The 18,163-nt window shown below is 40.4% G+C and overlaps 2 protein-coding genes across 2 annotated transcripts; one reads left to right on the top strand and one right to left on the bottom strand.

Annotated features, from left to right (window-relative positions):
* Positions 1 to 3,552: 3,552 nt before the first annotated feature.
* nt5m (5',3'-nucleotidase, mitochondrial) lies at positions 3,553 to 8,313 on the bottom strand. The gene is made up of 5 exons (XM_084485347.1): positions 7,514 to 8,313; positions 7,159 to 7,259; positions 5,881 to 5,941; positions 5,600 to 5,714; positions 3,553 to 4,877 (listed from the first exon to the last, which is right to left on the bottom strand). Exons 1-5 carry the CDS (start codon positions 7,796 to 7,798, stop codon positions 4,738 to 4,740), a joined length of 702 nt encoding a protein of 233 aa, XP_084341473.1. The 5' UTR covers positions 7,799 to 8,313; the 3' UTR covers positions 3,553 to 4,737.
* Positions 8,314 to 9,795: 1,482 nt separating this feature from the next.
* Positions 9,796 to 17,874, top strand: cops3 (COP9 signalosome subunit 3). The gene is made up of 12 exons (XM_084485430.1): positions 9,796 to 9,961; positions 10,693 to 10,822; positions 11,713 to 11,825; positions 12,942 to 12,991; positions 13,486 to 13,578; positions 13,896 to 14,075; positions 14,234 to 14,374; positions 15,064 to 15,237; positions 15,756 to 15,842; positions 16,264 to 16,377; positions 16,478 to 16,558; positions 17,088 to 17,874. The coding sequence occupies exons 1-12, from the start codon at positions 9,907 to 9,909 to the stop codon at positions 17,139 to 17,141; spliced, it is 1,272 nt and encodes a 423-aa protein (XP_084341556.1). The 5' UTR covers positions 9,796 to 9,906; the 3' UTR covers positions 17,142 to 17,874.
* Positions 17,875 to 18,163: the final 289 nt, after the last annotated feature.

The following is an 18,163-nucleotide window of genomic DNA, read 5'->3' as shown; positions in this document are numbered from 1 at the left end:
ATCTGCTTAATGTCTACATAGTAAACTAAAAAGCATTGACAGGGTTCTTCACCTCAACACCGGCCAGAGAAGAAACAGCAACACGTCTTATCTTGTGTGTTCGGATTGCAGTGAAAGGGAAAACAAACCACCAGGATCTTTATTTAATGGCGGTTCAGGTTTATGCTGGTCTGTGACGTTCGCCCAATCAGCACACGAGCCGACCAGGGCCAGGTAAGACGAGATGATGGATCTCCTTATTTACTAGCGTCTAATTACCTCATCACACGCCCCGTGAATAAAGAAAGAAAGAAGGAAATCTCACCGCTGCCTTCGTCTTCCACCCCCTTCGCCTCCATCCCCAGGTTCCATGTTCCCCGGGTTTCTTCCCCCTTGCTTTAACCCCGGGGTGTCTCTGAGAGTCCCCTGAATAATGGGCACAGAGGGCTTTCCAGTGGAGGTCTTAAAGTATGGACATGATGGATCGCTTTTCATGTTCTTTCTTGGTGCCGAGCAGCATATTTATCACTGTCGTTGGGACACTCATGTCAGGTGAACGCTGCTATATCTATATTTACACCACACGTGCTTTAGCCATGGACCCCTATATGCCGTGATCCAGTTCATGCCATGAAGGCGACGTCACTTTGGGGGGAAAATGGGTCAACGGGGCCTGCTGCTCGGGGAACAGCAGCAGGGGACCGTTATATTTTGTGGTCACATTCGTCATAGGAGCAAAGTCACATGCATGTGTGTAAAACAGCTGCGGCTTTGACCCAAACAGGACACAAGGTAACTTTTAAAGCTAGAGTAGGCAACTTAGGAAAAAACTGTCAGTGAGCTAGATTTTGACCCACCCGGAAAAATCCCACCCCTTTAAAGCCTGTCCCCCGAAACACATGCTAGCTTGCTAGCTTAGGTCTGCCTAGCCTTGTGGCTAGGCATGCGCTATGAGCACACGGGCAGTGCATGTGCTTTAGCTGTGTAGGTAGGCAGACTGACAGGTAGGCCATACAATTATTTCATTCTGGCTGAATGAAATGGTTGGATGGGCTTACAATAGGCCTGTGACAGCAACAGAACCAGATGTATTTGTTTGATATATTAATAAGGAACTTCAATCCCTGGTAAGACAATTAATTTGGCATGTAAAGATGTTCTTGAATGACCCTTGAATGACTGAATGACTGTAGAAATGTTTTCAACGTATACATTGGATAGAAAAATAGGTTAAATAAAAGAACCTTGAACCATTGTTTAGAACTAAACTGTATTAGGTCTATTGGTTTTAATTGCGTGAAATGCACATTGAATGCATTGAGTTTCCATCAAATGTCATATTGAAGACCATTATCACTGAGATAATGAAGTCTCCGGAGAGAAATAGAAGGTCAGGGACAATGTTTTTTTTAAAATAGTATAAGTCTGCTGCAACAAATCGTTGTAGACAATTACATGTTATGACTCTAAATGCTAGGCTCCTTAACTTAACTTTGCCTCCCTGTGAGTTCTGAGAATTAACATTTTAAGCAAGATAACTTTTCTGCAATTTCACAGCAGTATGCCCAGACATGTATCATAGTGTGCAAGGCCTGCCTTTGCTTACTGTTAATTTGGTATACTCTGACCTCTGGTGGCCATATTGAGCTTAAGCAGCTTATAGTAAGAGTATAAATACAGTTGTGTGGTTTGAAAGGAAGAAAATGCATCAACTGCATCACTAGAATCTTACGTGCTATTTTATTTATTTTACGCTCTACTATTAGTCTAATAGGAGGGTCGTGTTCTATCGAAAGGACACGTGGAGAAGTTCTGTCATGCATGGTGTTGCTTAGCAACAAGGAGGCTGTTGCCTCGGAGAACAGAAAGTAGTTCCGGGATGGACGCACCGCGAGGCGCGAATCTTTTTCAATCGAATTTTCGTAGGATGGTAGGGAGAAGTACCGCCTTTTTCGCCTCTGATTGGTTGGAAGGGCTCTCCTCCGATTGGTTATGGCACAGGGCAGGCTGTCGGCTAGTCTACCACCAACAGAAGTAAACTGTGATGTATTTTCTACAATTGACTGACTGTGGCTTCATTCATCTGTGGTAGCCTACTAAAAATGACCATCATGCCTTTACTTTGGTAATAATTTGGACATAATAGTTTCATTAAATAGTTTATGTTAAGCGGGATGCAAGTTAGGACCAACACATCTCTCGTCACCTCAGGGAGCCTTAATGGACTCTGTTGACTGTTCTGTTAATTGTACTGCCGTTATAAGCCGTTATTTGCTGGTTGGGAAAACTTGGAGCCTAATTGTTAGAGGTTGTCACTCTACTGCAGTGTACAATAGTCGCGTTACATTTCTCGCCGCTTTCCATACCTAGATCCCTCTGTGTAATTGTGTGACCTGCACTGCACACAGCTGGGCAAAATCGTGCCGTTTTATTCAATGCATATTGAATATGCATTGAATATGCTTATGCACTCTTTAATAGGACGCACTTATCACTGTTGGATTGAGTTCGTTTACTTCTGTTGGTGGTAGACTAGCCGACAGCCTGTGCCATAACCAATCGGAGGAGAGCCCTTCTAACCAATCAAAGGGCTGGTGAGCGCGTTCCGGTCAAGGATGAGCTGTAGACATGAGCGCCCGAAGCTCGACAGTAAACAACTGGATGGGAAGCAGCCAACAGGTGATGGGAAATGATAGACAAATAGCCCACCTAAGATTATCATGAGAAGAAAACAATAAATATAACATTTATAAAAGCAGTGTCATGAAATGTAAAGCGACAATAGAGGACATTTAAGAAAAAACGTCTAAATTGAGAATCTCAATAGTAAGAGCACAAAACCACAGTAACCGAGCATAATCTGTTACCTGTTAACGTTCCCAAAATATACGAAGTTAGTGTGGATAATACACTTGCATGCTTTGATGCACGTGCACATTTTATTCATGTTGCTGATAATATGCAATCTGAATATTGAAACGTCTTTAGTATGAGTATAGTAGTAGGATATTTGAGTTTAAATCACACTGTCCTGTTCTGTAACTCCAATGTAGTTATTAGAGTTTATAACTTCCGGGCTCTTTTGAGGGGCTCCACGAGTAAATATCCTACTCTGACTGGCTTAGCCTAACGAGCGTGGTAGGTGAACACAACTACTTGCTAGCATTTAGGAGGGTCATGCATGCTTACCGAACCGTATGAAGAATTTTCAAAAGGACAAAAAAAGTGATCACTGAGCAGATAATAGGAAGGATGTTGATCAACCGTGGCCAGGATTTTATAATAAGCATGGCTTTCGACTGCTACTTTGTTATCTTGATATAAATATTTTTTATACATATATGTATGTTTTGGCTTCCAGTTTCCCTTCTGGGGATTAATAGCTTTTTTTTTTTTTTTTTAATGGAATAGTTTCGTCACATTTTATAAGAAAAGCAACAGCGTCCCCTAGATGAATACCCATGATAAACGATTGTTTATGAACTTGTGGGATTAACACAGTTGCATGTGTTGATATTTCAGAAAAAGTTTATGCTGCATACAAAAAAACACAGATCCGAAGTTTAATGTATGAAGACCACTTTATTGTTTCCATGGTTGTGGTGGTCTTACCCAAACATCAAGAAACTCTCACTGTGTGTCACAGGGAAGGATATTACACATTTGGTTGTTCTTAGCACCAAAAAACAGGAGACATTCATTATATGTAAATGAAAAAAAAGAGCTAATAAAAACACAACACGCAGCCTTGACCCTAACCCTGCTTTGATATACACTAGTGTGACATGTGCGGTGACTAGCTCCGAAGATGAAAACAAAGAGGATTGGATGGAAAACATTACGACGGTAATGAGGAGCATTGTTGTAACAGCTGTTACATGGAGTACAGCTTTTACTCTTAACAGAACCAAGTGAAACAAAATAAATACCAAGGTCTAGCACATGCTATCAGTTTAGCAGCTGAACAAATAAGTGACCCTGAAAATATGCCCCTGAAAAAGACGTTTTGAATGATTTACATTAAAATCAAAAAACATTAAAAAGGTGCAAGGTGTCAAAATGCATTATAGGTCCATTTGTTAAGATTCATATTTCAAAGCAAAACCAATAATAAAAGATTAAAAGTTGAGTGCAAACACAAATTAAATTGTGATTCTGAAATTTCATTTGAGTTGATAACCTTGCCACAAACATTAGGCTAGTCCCAAAATGTAGGTTAATCATTTTAAAGGAGATACATAAGTACATATATACATACATATGGTTATGCCTTATGTGCATAATTGTGTCCAAACCTCTGTTTACTATTTACTTTGTGACTTTGTGATGCGAGAGTGAGAGTGTGTATGAGTGAGTGATGGGATATTAAATATTTATTTTGTTTTGTATGAAATGACTTTATCTTGGCAGAACGTGCATGCCCTCAACAAATACAATAAAATAAGTAAAATACATTCTGACAATTTTATCCTTGCATTGAAACACTTTTGACCATGCCGATTTTAGTATTGTATTGCCATCGCATCAATCTGTCCTTCATTGTTTTTGCTTCCTTGTGTTAGAGGATTGACATTTAGTGATGGAGAACAACAACTGCGATCTTGTGTCATTCCATATTATTATTAACCTGACCTATAATTTGTTGTTATCGTGCAACAGTAAACAGGAAGTAATCATTAGGGTTAGCTACTAGTACCTCACTGCCTCTTGCTGTCCAGGATAGGGTTAGGGTTAGCTACTAGTACTAGTGCTAGCTCCTTACTGCCTCTTGCTGTCCAGGATTTCCCTCCAGTCGTCCGCCCAGGAGAAGAGGCGGCGCTGGGTGGGGCCCAGGGCATGGTGCTTGTTGTGGCAGGCGGTGAACAGGATGTGTTCCCACACCGGCCACGCCTCCACGCCTGTTGGGAGCAGGAGGGCATATAGCCAGACGGTAAATATGGTTCACCTTTATCCTGTTATTAATCACCCTCCCTGCCAAACATCTGTCTTTATCCGCCCACTACTCGTGAGGAGATGATCTATTCGTGCATTCACCTTCATCACCTCCTCCTCCTCCTCCCTGCCAGACCTCGGTTTCCACCCCCAATGGTCCTTCTTTTGTCTCACAGCCCAACAGGTCGGCCTCCCCCCACTGTTGATGACACCTTGATTTGAAGACTAACGCTAACCTTTTAGTACCTTACTAACCTGTAGTACCTTACTAACACTAACCTTCAGTAACTTAATAACCTTTAGTACCTTACTAACCCTAACCTTTAGTACCTTACTAAGCCTAACTATTAATACCTTACCAACACTAACCTTTAGTACCTTACTAACCCTAACCTTTAGTACCTTACTAAGCCTAACTATTAATACCTTACCAACACTAACCTTTAGTACCTCACTAACTCTAACCTTTAGTACATTATTAACCCTGAATGAGATAAAAATGCACTTAATCCAAACAAGACATAAATTAGGGTGTCACGGCAGAAAGTACAGGACAGTAATAAGCATTCAAAAATGATTCAATAATTTGATTTAAAAAAAAAACAATACATTTTTTTTTGATGGAGCAGTAGAAATGTAAATGCAAAAATGTACATGCGTATTGACAATACACAGTACACACACTCACCAACGATGTCTGGCCTGTCGTCTATCAGCAGATCTGCGGCCACAACGGTTTTGTCTGTGGTAAGGATGACGCGCTCCAGAAAGTCAGGGCCTAAATGCCTCTCCACCCATGCGTACTGGATGGTAAAATAACACACACACAGTTTATATGTTTATGCATGTATGTTTTTTCTAAATAATTTGCTACAGCAGTAACCTAGCTACCCAACAACCTATATATTAGATCTATATTTTAGGGGTTGTAGGTATTGAAACTTTAGCGACATTATTCTTAGAGCTTACCTTCTCATACGGGCAGTGATGGTAATGTCTAATGGGGCTGGTGCATAGAAAGACATCTGTGCTGGGAGCAAACAAGATTCAATATTATTAAATATATTATAATTGTTGTTTTACACTGCTGACATTGTTGTCGACAATGTCAGCAGTGTAATTTCCTTCATAGAGACAATCAATTACAAACTAGAAAACCTAAAATTCATGCAGGAATTTGACAAAAAATGCGTGTAAGATGTATTATTGATAGGATAAGGATATATCATTTTTTACATATTAAAGGCTATATAGATATAAAGCTATAAAAACTCATTTGAGGTCATCATGGTGCCTTTTTTGCTGCCTCTTGGCCAGGACTCCCTTGAAAAAGAGGTTTTTAATCTCAATGGGTCTTTCCTGGTGAAATAAAGGTTAAATAAATAAAAATGGTGACATAGAAGGAACTCAAACCTGGCATGGAAGTGCTTTAAGAATATACCAATACAAAAATAAATGGGGGCAAAACAAGTCTGGCTTGTTTTGAGTAAAACGTCACAGGACCAGAAAGCTAAGTTCTGTGTGTCCGTAGGGTTAGGGTTAGGGTTCACAGCCTGTGTAGGCGCTTTACAGAATAGGACACATGCAGTGTCAAGAGCCACATGGGACTCCAGCAGTCCAGCCCTACATGGGCTGGTTTCCCCCCTCGTCCCTATCTCCTCCCTATCTCTTTGTAATAGCAACATTTATGTTCACTTTTTGAATAACTTCATTAGATATATAGATTTGTAATATTAACATTTATGTTCACTTTTTGAATAACTTCATTAGATATATAGATTTGTAATATTAACATTTATGTTCACTTTATGAATAACTTCATTAGATATATAGATTTGTAATATTAACATTTATGTTCACTTTTTGAATAACTTCATTAGATATATAGATTTGTAATATTAACATTTATGTTCACTTTATGAATAACTTCATTAGATATATAGATTTGTAATATTAACATTTATGTTCACTTTATGAATAACTTCATTAGATATATAGATTTATGCCTATTTTTCATGACATGTTTACTTTGATGTTGCCTTTTAGGGTGTTTAAATCCCAGCCAAAAGGCTCTGGGTTCGAACCACAAAACTGTACAGGCAACTGTTAGGCAAGCAGCATAGCTCCTATACTGCTCATTAATGGCATGCATCTACAACATCGAGTGAAGGTTGCTCTAGATAAAGGTGTCTGCTTAAATGGCAATGATCAGAATACTGTACATATATAGCTTTGCATGTGACCTACTTCTCCATCTTGGCCATCTCCTTGACAGCCTCCAGCCCACCAGGCAGCGGGTCAAGCTCTATGAAGAAGTCCTTGGACTCCCAGATACTAATGGCCTTCTCCTATAGAACACACAAACACATTCTTATCAACCACGAGTGTACTATTGACCCTCAGTGGAAGTAACGGGCATGTGCTCGACTACATACAACTTATGAATATTGTAAGTCTATAAATATAAATAATGCATTTGATCGCATGGACTAACATTTGACACAATACTTATTGACATTAGAAAAAGCTTTCCCCAAGCCAATTTACGACATTTCCAAAGGTATTTAGGGTTAACCGGTAAGGGGCTGTCATGGTGACTTACACACAGGTCGCTCCTCAGTTTTCCGTATTGCGACGAAACCCAAAAGCCCCTCCGGTCCTCTAGCGTGATGTGGGGCTCGTCGGGGTACTTGGCGCGGTACTTCTTCAGGAAGCCCCCCTCGAAGTCTGCCAACACCCCGTCCATGTCCACAAGAACGCGCAGTCTCTTACCACCAGATGAGCTCGACGACATGTTTGCGGAAATCCACTTGAACGGATTATTGCTAAGGAGTGACAGCGTCCGCCTACCAAGCGCAATCCGCTGTACAGTGAGAAGGGCTGGCATTGTTGTGCACACTTGCGATGTTTGTTTCTAGTTCGATTTCCAGCAATTTACAAAACCAGTTAACTCTCTGACTGGGATGCACGGCTAAATGCACAACAGTATTGCACCAAAATAGTGGTGCAAGATGAACACAGTGTCTGGATTGCGTTATTATTTGTTGTGGCATTCCACAAAGTCTAGTACCAATACTGCTTTCTGGACCTGGGGCTGTTGTGGTCCCCCGTTAGCTGGGAGGCTGGCCGGTTATTGAGCTGCAGGACAAGAAGGCTGTGACACATTTCACACTGTGCATGGACTTCGCTTCTAAGAAAAAAAAAAGTAAAACGAAATTGTATAACTAATGCAAGAATATACTTGCTCAGATGTAACTATCCATGCACACGTGTGATACAATGCGACTGGATAGTGTATTACGTAGTACAAGCAGAGTCGGAGAAAGAGAACTCCTCATAAGGACACATTGTACAATCCGGTTGAAGTGAAGACATTGTTGCTAAACGAGACCCTTTCGAGACCTCAACCATCGCAGGGTTAAAGTACATCCGGGGCAGGCCGTACATCTCTTCTTCTTTTCTATTGTTTTTTTGGTTGATGCAAATAACTTATAGATGCATTACCGCCATCTACTGGTATGGAGTGTGGAATAAATAACAACCTCCCTACTAAAAAAAAAGAAAAGAAAAAAATATATATTAATAATAATAATTCAACTAATTTATAACCTACATTTTTCCAAACAAATTAGTTTTACCTATATTAACTTAAATCAATTTTACTTATTTTTGTAACGTTTGTTTTTTTTCCATATTATCTGCCATTTCATTCCCTCTTATTCCAATGTGTGCTGGAACCCATAAAAATATAACTATAAGACCCATCATTTGAATACGGTATCATTTTTGTTGCACCTCAATCACAATATCTGGTCTGCAGTCTGAATGGTTGAACTGTAGGCTCTTTAATGCTGAACTGGAATCGGAACAAATAACCAACCTTAATGGCCTGGTGTCCTAAACCGCTAACAGTATTGCCAACAATTCACCTGTATATAGTTATATTTCATTATTAACCCTCTTCCCTACCTTCACGAAATTCCGGTACAGTAAAAGCTACCTCTACTTTGTCTTTAGATGCGTCTGTATAAATTTGAACATAGTTGAAGAATTTATCTATGTAGCCTCCTGTATTGTTTATTTTTGTGTTCTAATAACGTTATATCAACTGTATCCTCTGGCAGAATCCAAGGTGGAATTATCGGTACTGTTGGAACTACATTTAATTGTGCTATACTGAATTGGTCTCTGATTTGCTGTCCATCCAAAACTTTTTGTTTCCCTTCTCTCCTTTTCTCAACAAGGTTTTAAAGTGCTTCGTGCTGGATGATCCTGACTGTGGCCCCTTGTTAATCCAGCAGTTCAAGGACAGCTGTACTCTTCTCAACTCTAGAGGCATCTCCCCCATTTCTACCGGTAGCGCTGCTGTTGGAGTTGTTTTTGTGGCCCCTGTACATACTCTCAAAGCCTGATACTGAATGTCGTCTATTTTTTTAAGAGTTGTATTAGCTGCTGACCCAAACACTACACAGCCATAGTCTAACACCGACCTCACTAACCCAGTGTATATAGCCTTTAACGTTGTTCTATCTGCCCCCAATCATACCCAACTAAACACCTCATTACATTAAGTGTTGTTGTTTCTTTTTACACCTGTCCACCACTTTCTGGCCGTACTCGGATCGTACAAGCTTGGTTAAAATCCCACCACTCCTTCGTCACTTCCGGTGTTTTAATTAGTATTTACGTCTAGGGGGACAGGGACACATTTGGACACATATAATTTGTATTATTTTCTAATTATTTTTTAGAAATGTATTCGAATTGATTATGAGAATGTAGAGAACCACACAAAATAAAATCTTCTCTTTAAGATTCCAACTGTCGATTGGTAACTCTCGTTGTATCTCGTTCTCGTTCTCGTTCTCGACAGTCGCGCGATACATCATTCATCAGTGGCGGCTGTGTGCCACCCTGCCTCAGTCCGGACGGAGTTATTTCTGACGTTTGAATGAAAAGCAGTGCTTATTACCTCCATTTTGGACCGATGAAATAATGGCTTCAGCTTTGGAGCAGTTTGTGAACAATGTGCGGCAGCTGTCTGCACAAGGTAAAGTGAACTAAACTGATACGAGTTTCAATATCAGCCTGAACTATCGGCTAGCTAGCGCGCATATGCTAACCAATGCCTTGTCGATAGCTGGACAGATCCTTCTTTTGCTTTATAATGTAAACACATATCGTAAATAACCTTTCCATGCAACAAGACTTCACCAAAGTAGCTCCAGAGGATATGTTTTTGTAACTGCGCGCCTTAGATACCGTAAAATCCCATAGCTAAGTTGATAATAGCTTAAAATCGCACTTTTTGTTATTGATGTAAGAAATATTTCCAGTGACTGTCTACTGGAAGTCCCGCCATGGTCGGACGTGATTGGCTGAAAGGACAGATCGAGCGATATAATTGGACTGGAGGCGCATTCGTCAACCTATGTTTCGCTAATGTGTGCAAGGCCTTGATAGTACTCCTGACCGTGCGATTTTATGACAGTAGTCCGCTACAAGGTAGTGCCAACATTATTCTGTCATGATTTATGCATAGATTAGTTTCATCCATTTGTTGTGAATCAAAACATGTGAAAAGTGAATCCATAATAAAGTCTTAATTAGACGTTAAGTGCAAAGGGATCGAACGATCTACAATGCCATTTCTGTTATTGGGATTCCACAAATGTAAGCATACTAGTGAAGAGTATATGTTTTTCAATTAAAGCAGCACGTTGTAGTTCTTTGACAGTGGCTGTTATGATTCCAAACTGTCTTTCTTATTTTGCCCTCTAGGCCAGATGACTCAACTATGCGAGTTGATCAACAAGAGCGGGGAGCTACTGGCAAAGAACCTGTCCCACCTGGACACGGTGCTGGGGGCCTTGGACATCCAAGACCACTCCCTGGGAGTGCTGGCTGTGCTGTGAGTGAAACCCTGTGTCTATTACTATATTCAGTCATTTACAAGATGCTTTTATCAAAATGTGACTTGCTCACATTCAATTTTGAATGCTTTGATGTATTGGACACATGGGGTTGGATCAGGAATCATTGTCTCTCGGCAGTGCGAAAGAAAATCATCTTCGACGTGGCTCCCATTAAATTCAATAAAAACTACACACAACATCCACACACGTCACATTAAAACATAAAAACGCAAAAATCAACTTACAGCTGACTTAAAAGTTGAGCACCGTACAATGTGTACTAAATTCTGAATTATATTGTCATCCTACAGATGGGCTGGGGGACCCATTAGATTGTCCTTTCATGTCTTGCCCAAACAGGGATTAGTCTCAGAAAAGCAATATGATATAAGTAATAAATGCATGCTTCAACTTGAATGCATGTTATGGATCATCACGAAAGAGAGAAGGGTGTGTGTTTTGTTCTTGACGGAGCCTGTGCTTTGTGTCCAACTTATTTAAATTAATGGTTTATTTTTTCGAATTTCATGATTTTTTATAAATATGTTTTAGGGCCATTTGAACGTCATGCCATGCTTTCTGGGTTAGTTTGTAATCCAGTGTTTCCACATCAAATAGAGATACAGCCAATTAAATCTCTCCATTTACTGTGTACTTTGAATTCTGAATTCCATTGAGGCAGGAAGTGTTGACCGTCGTAGACTCCTTTTCAGATTTTATTTATTAAATTTGTCATGTGAATACAGCCGTTTTGTCTAGCAAAATTTAGCTTTTCGGTTAGATTTGATGGTAATGTTGATCATATGACATGACCGATGACTATTTGCAGATAACTGACATTTCATCCTTTTTTATGTTTCTGTGTTTTCTTGACTTGTTTCTGTAGATTTGTGAAGTTCTCCATGCCAAACATCCCTGACTTTGAGACGCTCTTCTCCCAAGTTCAGCTCTTCATCAGTACCTGCAACGGAGAGCACGTCAGATATGCAACAGACACTTGTAAGTCACCTCACCATAAGAGATAAGATTGTACTTTATCAGTCTCGTATGTAGGGGTGTAACGATGCACTCATTCGTACCGAAATTCTTCGGTACGGGTGTAACGGTTCGATGCGCGTTTCATTTCGGTATGTACTGGAGGGGGAAAAAAATCCAGTTTTTTGAGTTTTTTTTAACTCTAAGTTTTTATTGATTATCACACACTCTGTGACTGTGAGTGTCTTGTCTTGTCCTGATGTTTTGTGTTGAGGACCACAATGGAAATAAATCCTGGACTTGATTGTGTTTTTATCCTCAATTGTATGTTATGTATTTTCATTTGTGTTAGGCATTTGTTTGGTACAATTTAATAAATCTAATCAAAATCCGATTGTGTAATAAAAATAAAATAATAAGAACTGCTGTACCGAAAAACATATCGAACCGTGACTTAAAAACCGAGGTATGTACCGAATCGTGACTTTTGTGTATCGTTACACCCCTACTCGTATGGGAAAATTGGCATTCAATGTCGAGACCTGGTCCCAGAATTGTTAGAAAGTTAGGAGAACACAACAGCCTTTCCTATCAATTTAGAGGAGTACAATTTACGTAATGTCACTAATTGGTATTTTTGCACGCAGTAGACATAGGTCAAAACACTTGCGCCAGTGTTTTGAAGCATATTGGACTGGGGACATAATGGGATCATACTGAGGGCCTTTTCGGCTGGGAATGTACACCCCATGCTGCATTTTCCCAACCCTAAATTGAATGTTTCCCTCGTGAAAGGAACTACCTTCGCCACAGCCCTGCTGTGCCGAAGCAGAACTGAAATTATTGTTTGATAAACATAATCCTGTTAACATGTATCCACTGAGTCACTCACTGTAATTAATACTGGTTAAGACCTGCCCATCATTAAAATGTAAGGTCTCTCAGTTTGAGAGCACTCACCTTACCTGACATCAGAGGTTACCATGGTCAAAAAATGCTTCTGAAATTCCTTTGCTGGTGTTGCTGTTGTGTTGTTGTCACTACGGTTATTATAATTCTAGTAGAATCTCTCTGGGAAGTTGTTATAATACATGCTCATTATTCAGTTGAATTATTTTCTGTTTGATTCTTCTCTTCCAGTTGCTGGTCTTTGCCACCAGTTAACAAATGCCCTAGTCGAACGCAAACAGGTGAGCCTGCATGGACTAATGGAGAGCCTATGTGTGGATACAAAACCAATATATCTTTACATAATGGACAGCTTTTCTATCAATACTTGTGAATATTGCATACCTTTTGCCATCTATTGTATTTGTTAATATACATAATGTAGCATAACAAATGTGTTACAATGGCATGTTTTAAAGGTGTTGTTGTTAAAGAAGCACACTTGTGCTTCTTTAAAACAGCCAGGCTCCAGACTGAGTAAAGTGATGGCTCTATGATGTTTTATACACTATGAAGTCTGAGGATTGTCACATTTTAAATTTAAAATCCTCCAGCTATACTCTAGGGAGGGTCCTTTCAGCCAGACATTTTGCCTTCTCTTCCCTCCACTTTAAATCTTGTCACACATTTCTAAGTGGCTTACAGCCCAGCACTGGGTATACTCTGGCATGTTGTACTCATCATCAATCACTTGAAGCCTCTCTGAGAACAAGTTGTGCACTCCTCTTCCTCACAGCCGCTGAGGGGCGTGGTAGTCCTCAAACAGGCAATAGACAAAATGCAGATGAACACAAACCAACTTACCTCCGTCCACGCAGACCTGTGCCAGGTAAGTTAACAACACTGTGTGTTCAATGCCACTGTCATATTTGTATTATGCATTGGTCCTCTTTTTATTCTTCTCCTATTACGTTTATATTGCACCTTTTTTAAGTTCCTCTTAATAGCCTACTTGGCAGAACTTAAATTGTTTTCGATTTTTGTATCGTTATACAAACAAAATGGAAAAAACGTTTAGTTTAGTTTGATCTGCAAAATGAACCTCTGAGATGTGTGTGGCCTTCAGACTTATGCTATGGATCTGAAGTCTGATTTGTGAGACTATTAGAATGCTAACATATTCCCTATCTGTGTGTCTGTCCGAAGCTGTGCTTGTTGGCAAAGTGTTTCAAGCCTGTGCTCCCTTTCCTGGAGCTGGACATGATGGACATCTGCAAGGAGAACGGGGCCTACGACGCAAAGCACTTTCTATGTTACTACTACTACGGTGGCATGATCTACACGGGGCTGAAAAACTTTGAAAGAGCACTGTATTTTTATGAACAGGTACCCACTTACTTTGGACGTTCACACTTTATATCAGACACAAAATCAATTGCTGTAACTCCCACAACCCTGATTATTGTTTTTAGCGCACACATTATGTCCTTGTAGTGTTTCATTGTCTCATCTGTTTTCTGACTCTCACCCACCCCCCTTTCCAGGCGATTACCACTCCCGCCATGGCTGTCAGCCACATCATGTTGGAGGCTTACAAGAAGTACATCCTGGTCTCCCTCATCCTGCATGGGAAAGTACAGCAGCTCCCCAAATACACCTCTCAGATCGTCGGCCGCTTCATCAAGGTGTGTACGGATGGATGGACGAATAGTGGATGGATGAATGATTTAGATTTATATATTTATTATTTGTTTTTTTCAGTTATTGCATGATTTAGATGTTTGACATTTTACGTTTATTAACTATTTATGTTGTGTCATTCGGTCTGTGTGAAAATATAAGGGCTGCAGTCAACCAAAGATAATCTTGGTTTACTGAAATTCTGTACTGTTTGAAGGAAGTCAGTGGGTTTCAGATCCACTCTTGGTCCGACTTTGATACAGCACAGCCTTTAATATATAAAGCGGGTTGAATACCAGACGAAACACAGCGCAGCAACATTGTGTAGTAGAAAGACGACGCTGGTTGGAAGGTTTGATTTAAGGTTCTGTTTAATATAATGAGTCCCAATGGAGGCCAAGGCGACACTTTGTTCTCAATTTCTTTGCAGCCAGCCAGCTGTAAAATGTAGCCAGATAAATGATCTATCTTTCTCATTCTTATCTGGTACATGTTGGATTTCCACTATAGAAAGGAATACATGTTCGTAACGACTATATAAGAACCAAAATTGGACATGAACTTGAACAAGAATAGGTTCTAAAAAATATGAAATTAATCGGGTTATTCAAATAACCTGACCAATGAAAGGTCAACAATGTATGCTTCATTTCATGTGGATCTCCTAAAAGCCTCCCTTCCCTCTGTGTCCTAGCCTCTGAGCAACGCGTACCACGAGCTGGCCCAGGTCTATGCCACCAACAACCCCGCAGAGCTGCGGAACCTGGTCAGCAAACACGGCGAGACGTTCACAAGAGACAACAACACGGGCCTGGTCAAACAGTGCCTCTCCTCCGTCTACAAGAAGAACATCCAGAGGCTTACGAAGGTGTTTGCATTGTTATTGAACCCATGGGATTGTTTTTTGCCCACATATGTCTTAGCCTGGAGACCTGTTCCTCTACATGAATCGGTCTGGACCTCTAGCCGTCCACATAGATTTCCAGAAATAACAATGAAATCTGGGGCCAATCAGGCAAGGTCTCTGGCAGGCCACCGCTGGCAAAACAGTAATGGTGTCTCTCTCTAACCAACGAGCGGCAACCCCACAGCCATAAGTGCAGTTATTGCAGACATGGACTCAATTAACTATTGAACAAGAACAAAAGTATGCACAAGCAGAGTTTCTCAGTGGAAAATACGTTTTTGCCTTTCTGAACAGAACACCTTGAAGGGGTCAGATGTTTTGTTGTGGGCGTCTAGAGTTCAAGACTGACACCAGTAATCTGATCTGAGAATTTGAGGTCACCTGTGCAGGATGGTCTCCTGGCTACATTCTTCTAAATGTACATGTGAATTTGAAACCCAAAAATAAGGCAAAAAATGTCTTCTATCTGGTATCTAAAGACCTTCCTGACGCTGTCCTTGCAAGACATGGCGAGTCGAGTGCAGCTGTCAGGGCCCCAGGAGGCAGAGAAATACGTCTTGCACATGGTGAGTAGAGCACTTCTGTAACATTTACTACACATCTCGTAATTATTGACATAATTCAATTGTAATAACACCCGAAGGGCATAAACACTCTTCAAACACTACACAAGCAGTGCTTTTTACAGCTTTTTTTTTACAGCTTTTTATCAATTAGGTTGGGTACTGTCTACTACTACTACTACTACTACTACTACTACTTCTTACTAATGTTTTCCACACTTGAATATTCTCTTGAATTTCCTTTCTGGGATAAAGTATTGATTTTCTTATAGGGTACTAGTGTAGAACAGTAAATGTTATACTATATATGAGAATATCCCAAAATAGTGCCAGTTACTAATAATTGTGTTTGTCAGGAGCTTGAGAGAGCTACTGTTTGGTGTTTTCTAACCAATGTGTCTTCCTCGGTTTCCCTTGCATGAAGATTGAAGATGGGGAGATCTATGCCAGCATTAACCAGAAGGATGGTATGGTTTGCTTCCACGACAACCCTGAAAAATATAACAACCCGGCGATGCTTCACAAAATCGACCAAGAGGTAAAGAGACTGAATATCCTCATCCTTTTTTAATTCAATGCAACCTAATGTAAATTACTTAACTGCTGGGAATGAGACCTGATGGCTATTTCCTCCCCAGATGCTGAAGTGCATAGAGCTGGATGAGAAGCTAAAGTCCATGGATCAAGAAATCACAGTAAATCCACAGTTTGTCCAAAAGGTGGGTAAAAAGTTGATCAACTGCATTGTCATTTTAGTTCTAGATTCACCCCTCCCATCCTAACTTCCTAACGTGTCTCGGCTTTTTTTTGCCGTGAGAACTTGGATGTGTGGCGTGTGAGCGTGTGTAAACAGGCTAAAGCGTGTGTCACACGGTGAAACAGTGAAAGTTGGCAGCTCTGATACGATAAGGAAGACAACAAATCCTAGCAAAACTTCAAAAATAAATAACCTTCAAACAAGAATACTGGGTGGAGAGCGCATGAATATTAAGAATCAAGCATAAACCAGCTCCCAGTTTAGAAAACTAAAAATGGACTAAACTAAAAAAGACTAAAATACTAATTCCAACACCCTAGGGTTTCCTATAGCTTCCTTTCTGGCACCCATACAAACATCTTGCCTATCCAACTGCCCACCTGTTAAAATCCACCTGCCCAAGGAGTCAAAGACGACACACAGAGCTGATTCCTAACCTCTGACCCTAACCTCTGACCCTAACCCCCACACTCTGCTTGTTCCCGTTCCAGAGCATGGGTTCGCAGGAGGACGACGTGGGAAGCAAAACATCCAGTTACTCCTGAGACCACCGCTGCCGCTCCTAGAACGGTCTCTCCAGGATGAGTCAGCTTTTTTAATGAAAGAGGATAATTCTATCGCGTATGGACATGGGTCAAGGAATATCGAGATGTGTGGACTGGTGATGATGATGATGGGGGTGATTTGTTTAGTGTTTCTTCAAAATGTCTCCAGGATAATACGAGGTCCTTACCAGAAGAAAAATAGATTACACTTTTTTGTCAGTGTTTTTATTTATCAATGTTTCAGGCCACTGCTGCATTAACATATACCACAAACAATAAAACTGGACTTATTTGTTCAAAAAGTATAACGTGTGAATAATCACTGTTTGAGGATTTGTTTTCTGCATGAGGGCCATTACCAGAGGGCATTACATAATTTGTTTGCCGACAACTCCATGGCTTACATAGATACAATCTGTTATACCCAACTGTTGTGAAGCGTTTCCCATGTTTCCCCCCGTCGTGTTCAGATGTGAGATATCAGCGCTGTATAAATGTGTGATATCAGCGGTCACACGGGCGTGGAATGGAATTCAGCGAAGTGGTCAATGGTCACCCTGCCGCACCAGTAAGCATGTTTAAGGTTGTTTCCACTAGAGGTCGCCAGCCAACTGTACAGTTTATTCTTTTGCGCGGATGTTACTTCATAAAGTGAAGTTGAACCGACGAAATTACCAAACTGTCATGTTATTTGAGAGCTTGAGCTTTGCGATTGTGTATCTCTTATAATAAATCGTTTAACTAATTGCCTCCAAGTTGTATGCTTTTGTAAAACTGCTATCAACGCTCATTGGCATATTTGATTTCTAATTGGTATATTTGATTTAAATATTAGTGCTAATTTTACATCGGTATTCACGGCAATACTAATTATTCTCCAGCCAATGAGCGTTCTCCGGTAAGCGGATGTGGCTTGCAGAGGAAATCAGCCAATCCCTATGCAGTATCAAAAAAGAACGGTCAGATCTTCGCCACTAATTGGCACACTCGGCATGTCAATCATGTTCCACAGCGTCATCCGA

This window comes from Micromesistius poutassou (genome assembly GCF_964030765.1).
Source record: "Micromesistius poutassou genome assembly, chromosome: 21".
Taxonomy (NCBI): Eukaryota; Metazoa; Chordata; class Actinopteri; order Gadiformes; family Gadidae; genus Micromesistius; species Micromesistius poutassou.
The sequence above is the reverse complement of the archived record's forward strand: the minus strand, read 5'-3'. Positions and strand labels throughout refer to the sequence as shown.

Coding starts and splice junctions, on each gene's coding strand:
- cops3 (XM_084485430.1), top strand. CDS start 9,907: ATGGCTTCAGCTTTGGAGCAGTTTGTGAACAATGTGCGGCAGCTGTCT. Junction 15,238..15,755: donor ACATCCAGAGGCTTACGAAG/GTGTTTGCATTG, acceptor TGGTATCTAAAG/ACCTTCCTGACGCTGTCCTT. Junction 16,378..16,477: donor TTCACAAAATCGACCAAGAG/GTAAAGAGACTG, acceptor TTTCCTCCCCAG/ATGCTGAAGTGCATAGAGCT.
- nt5m (XM_084485347.1), bottom strand. CDS start 7,798: ATGCCAGCCCTTCTCACTGTACAGCGGATTGCGCTTGGTAGGCGGACG. Junction 7,260..7,513: donor AACTGAGGAGCGACCTGTGT/GTAAGTCACCAT, acceptor TGTGTTCTATAG/GAGAAGGCCATTAGTATCTG. Junction 5,942..7,158: donor GAGATGGCCAAGATGGAGAA/GTAGGTCACATG, acceptor GTTTGCTCCCAG/CACAGATGTCTTTCTATGCA.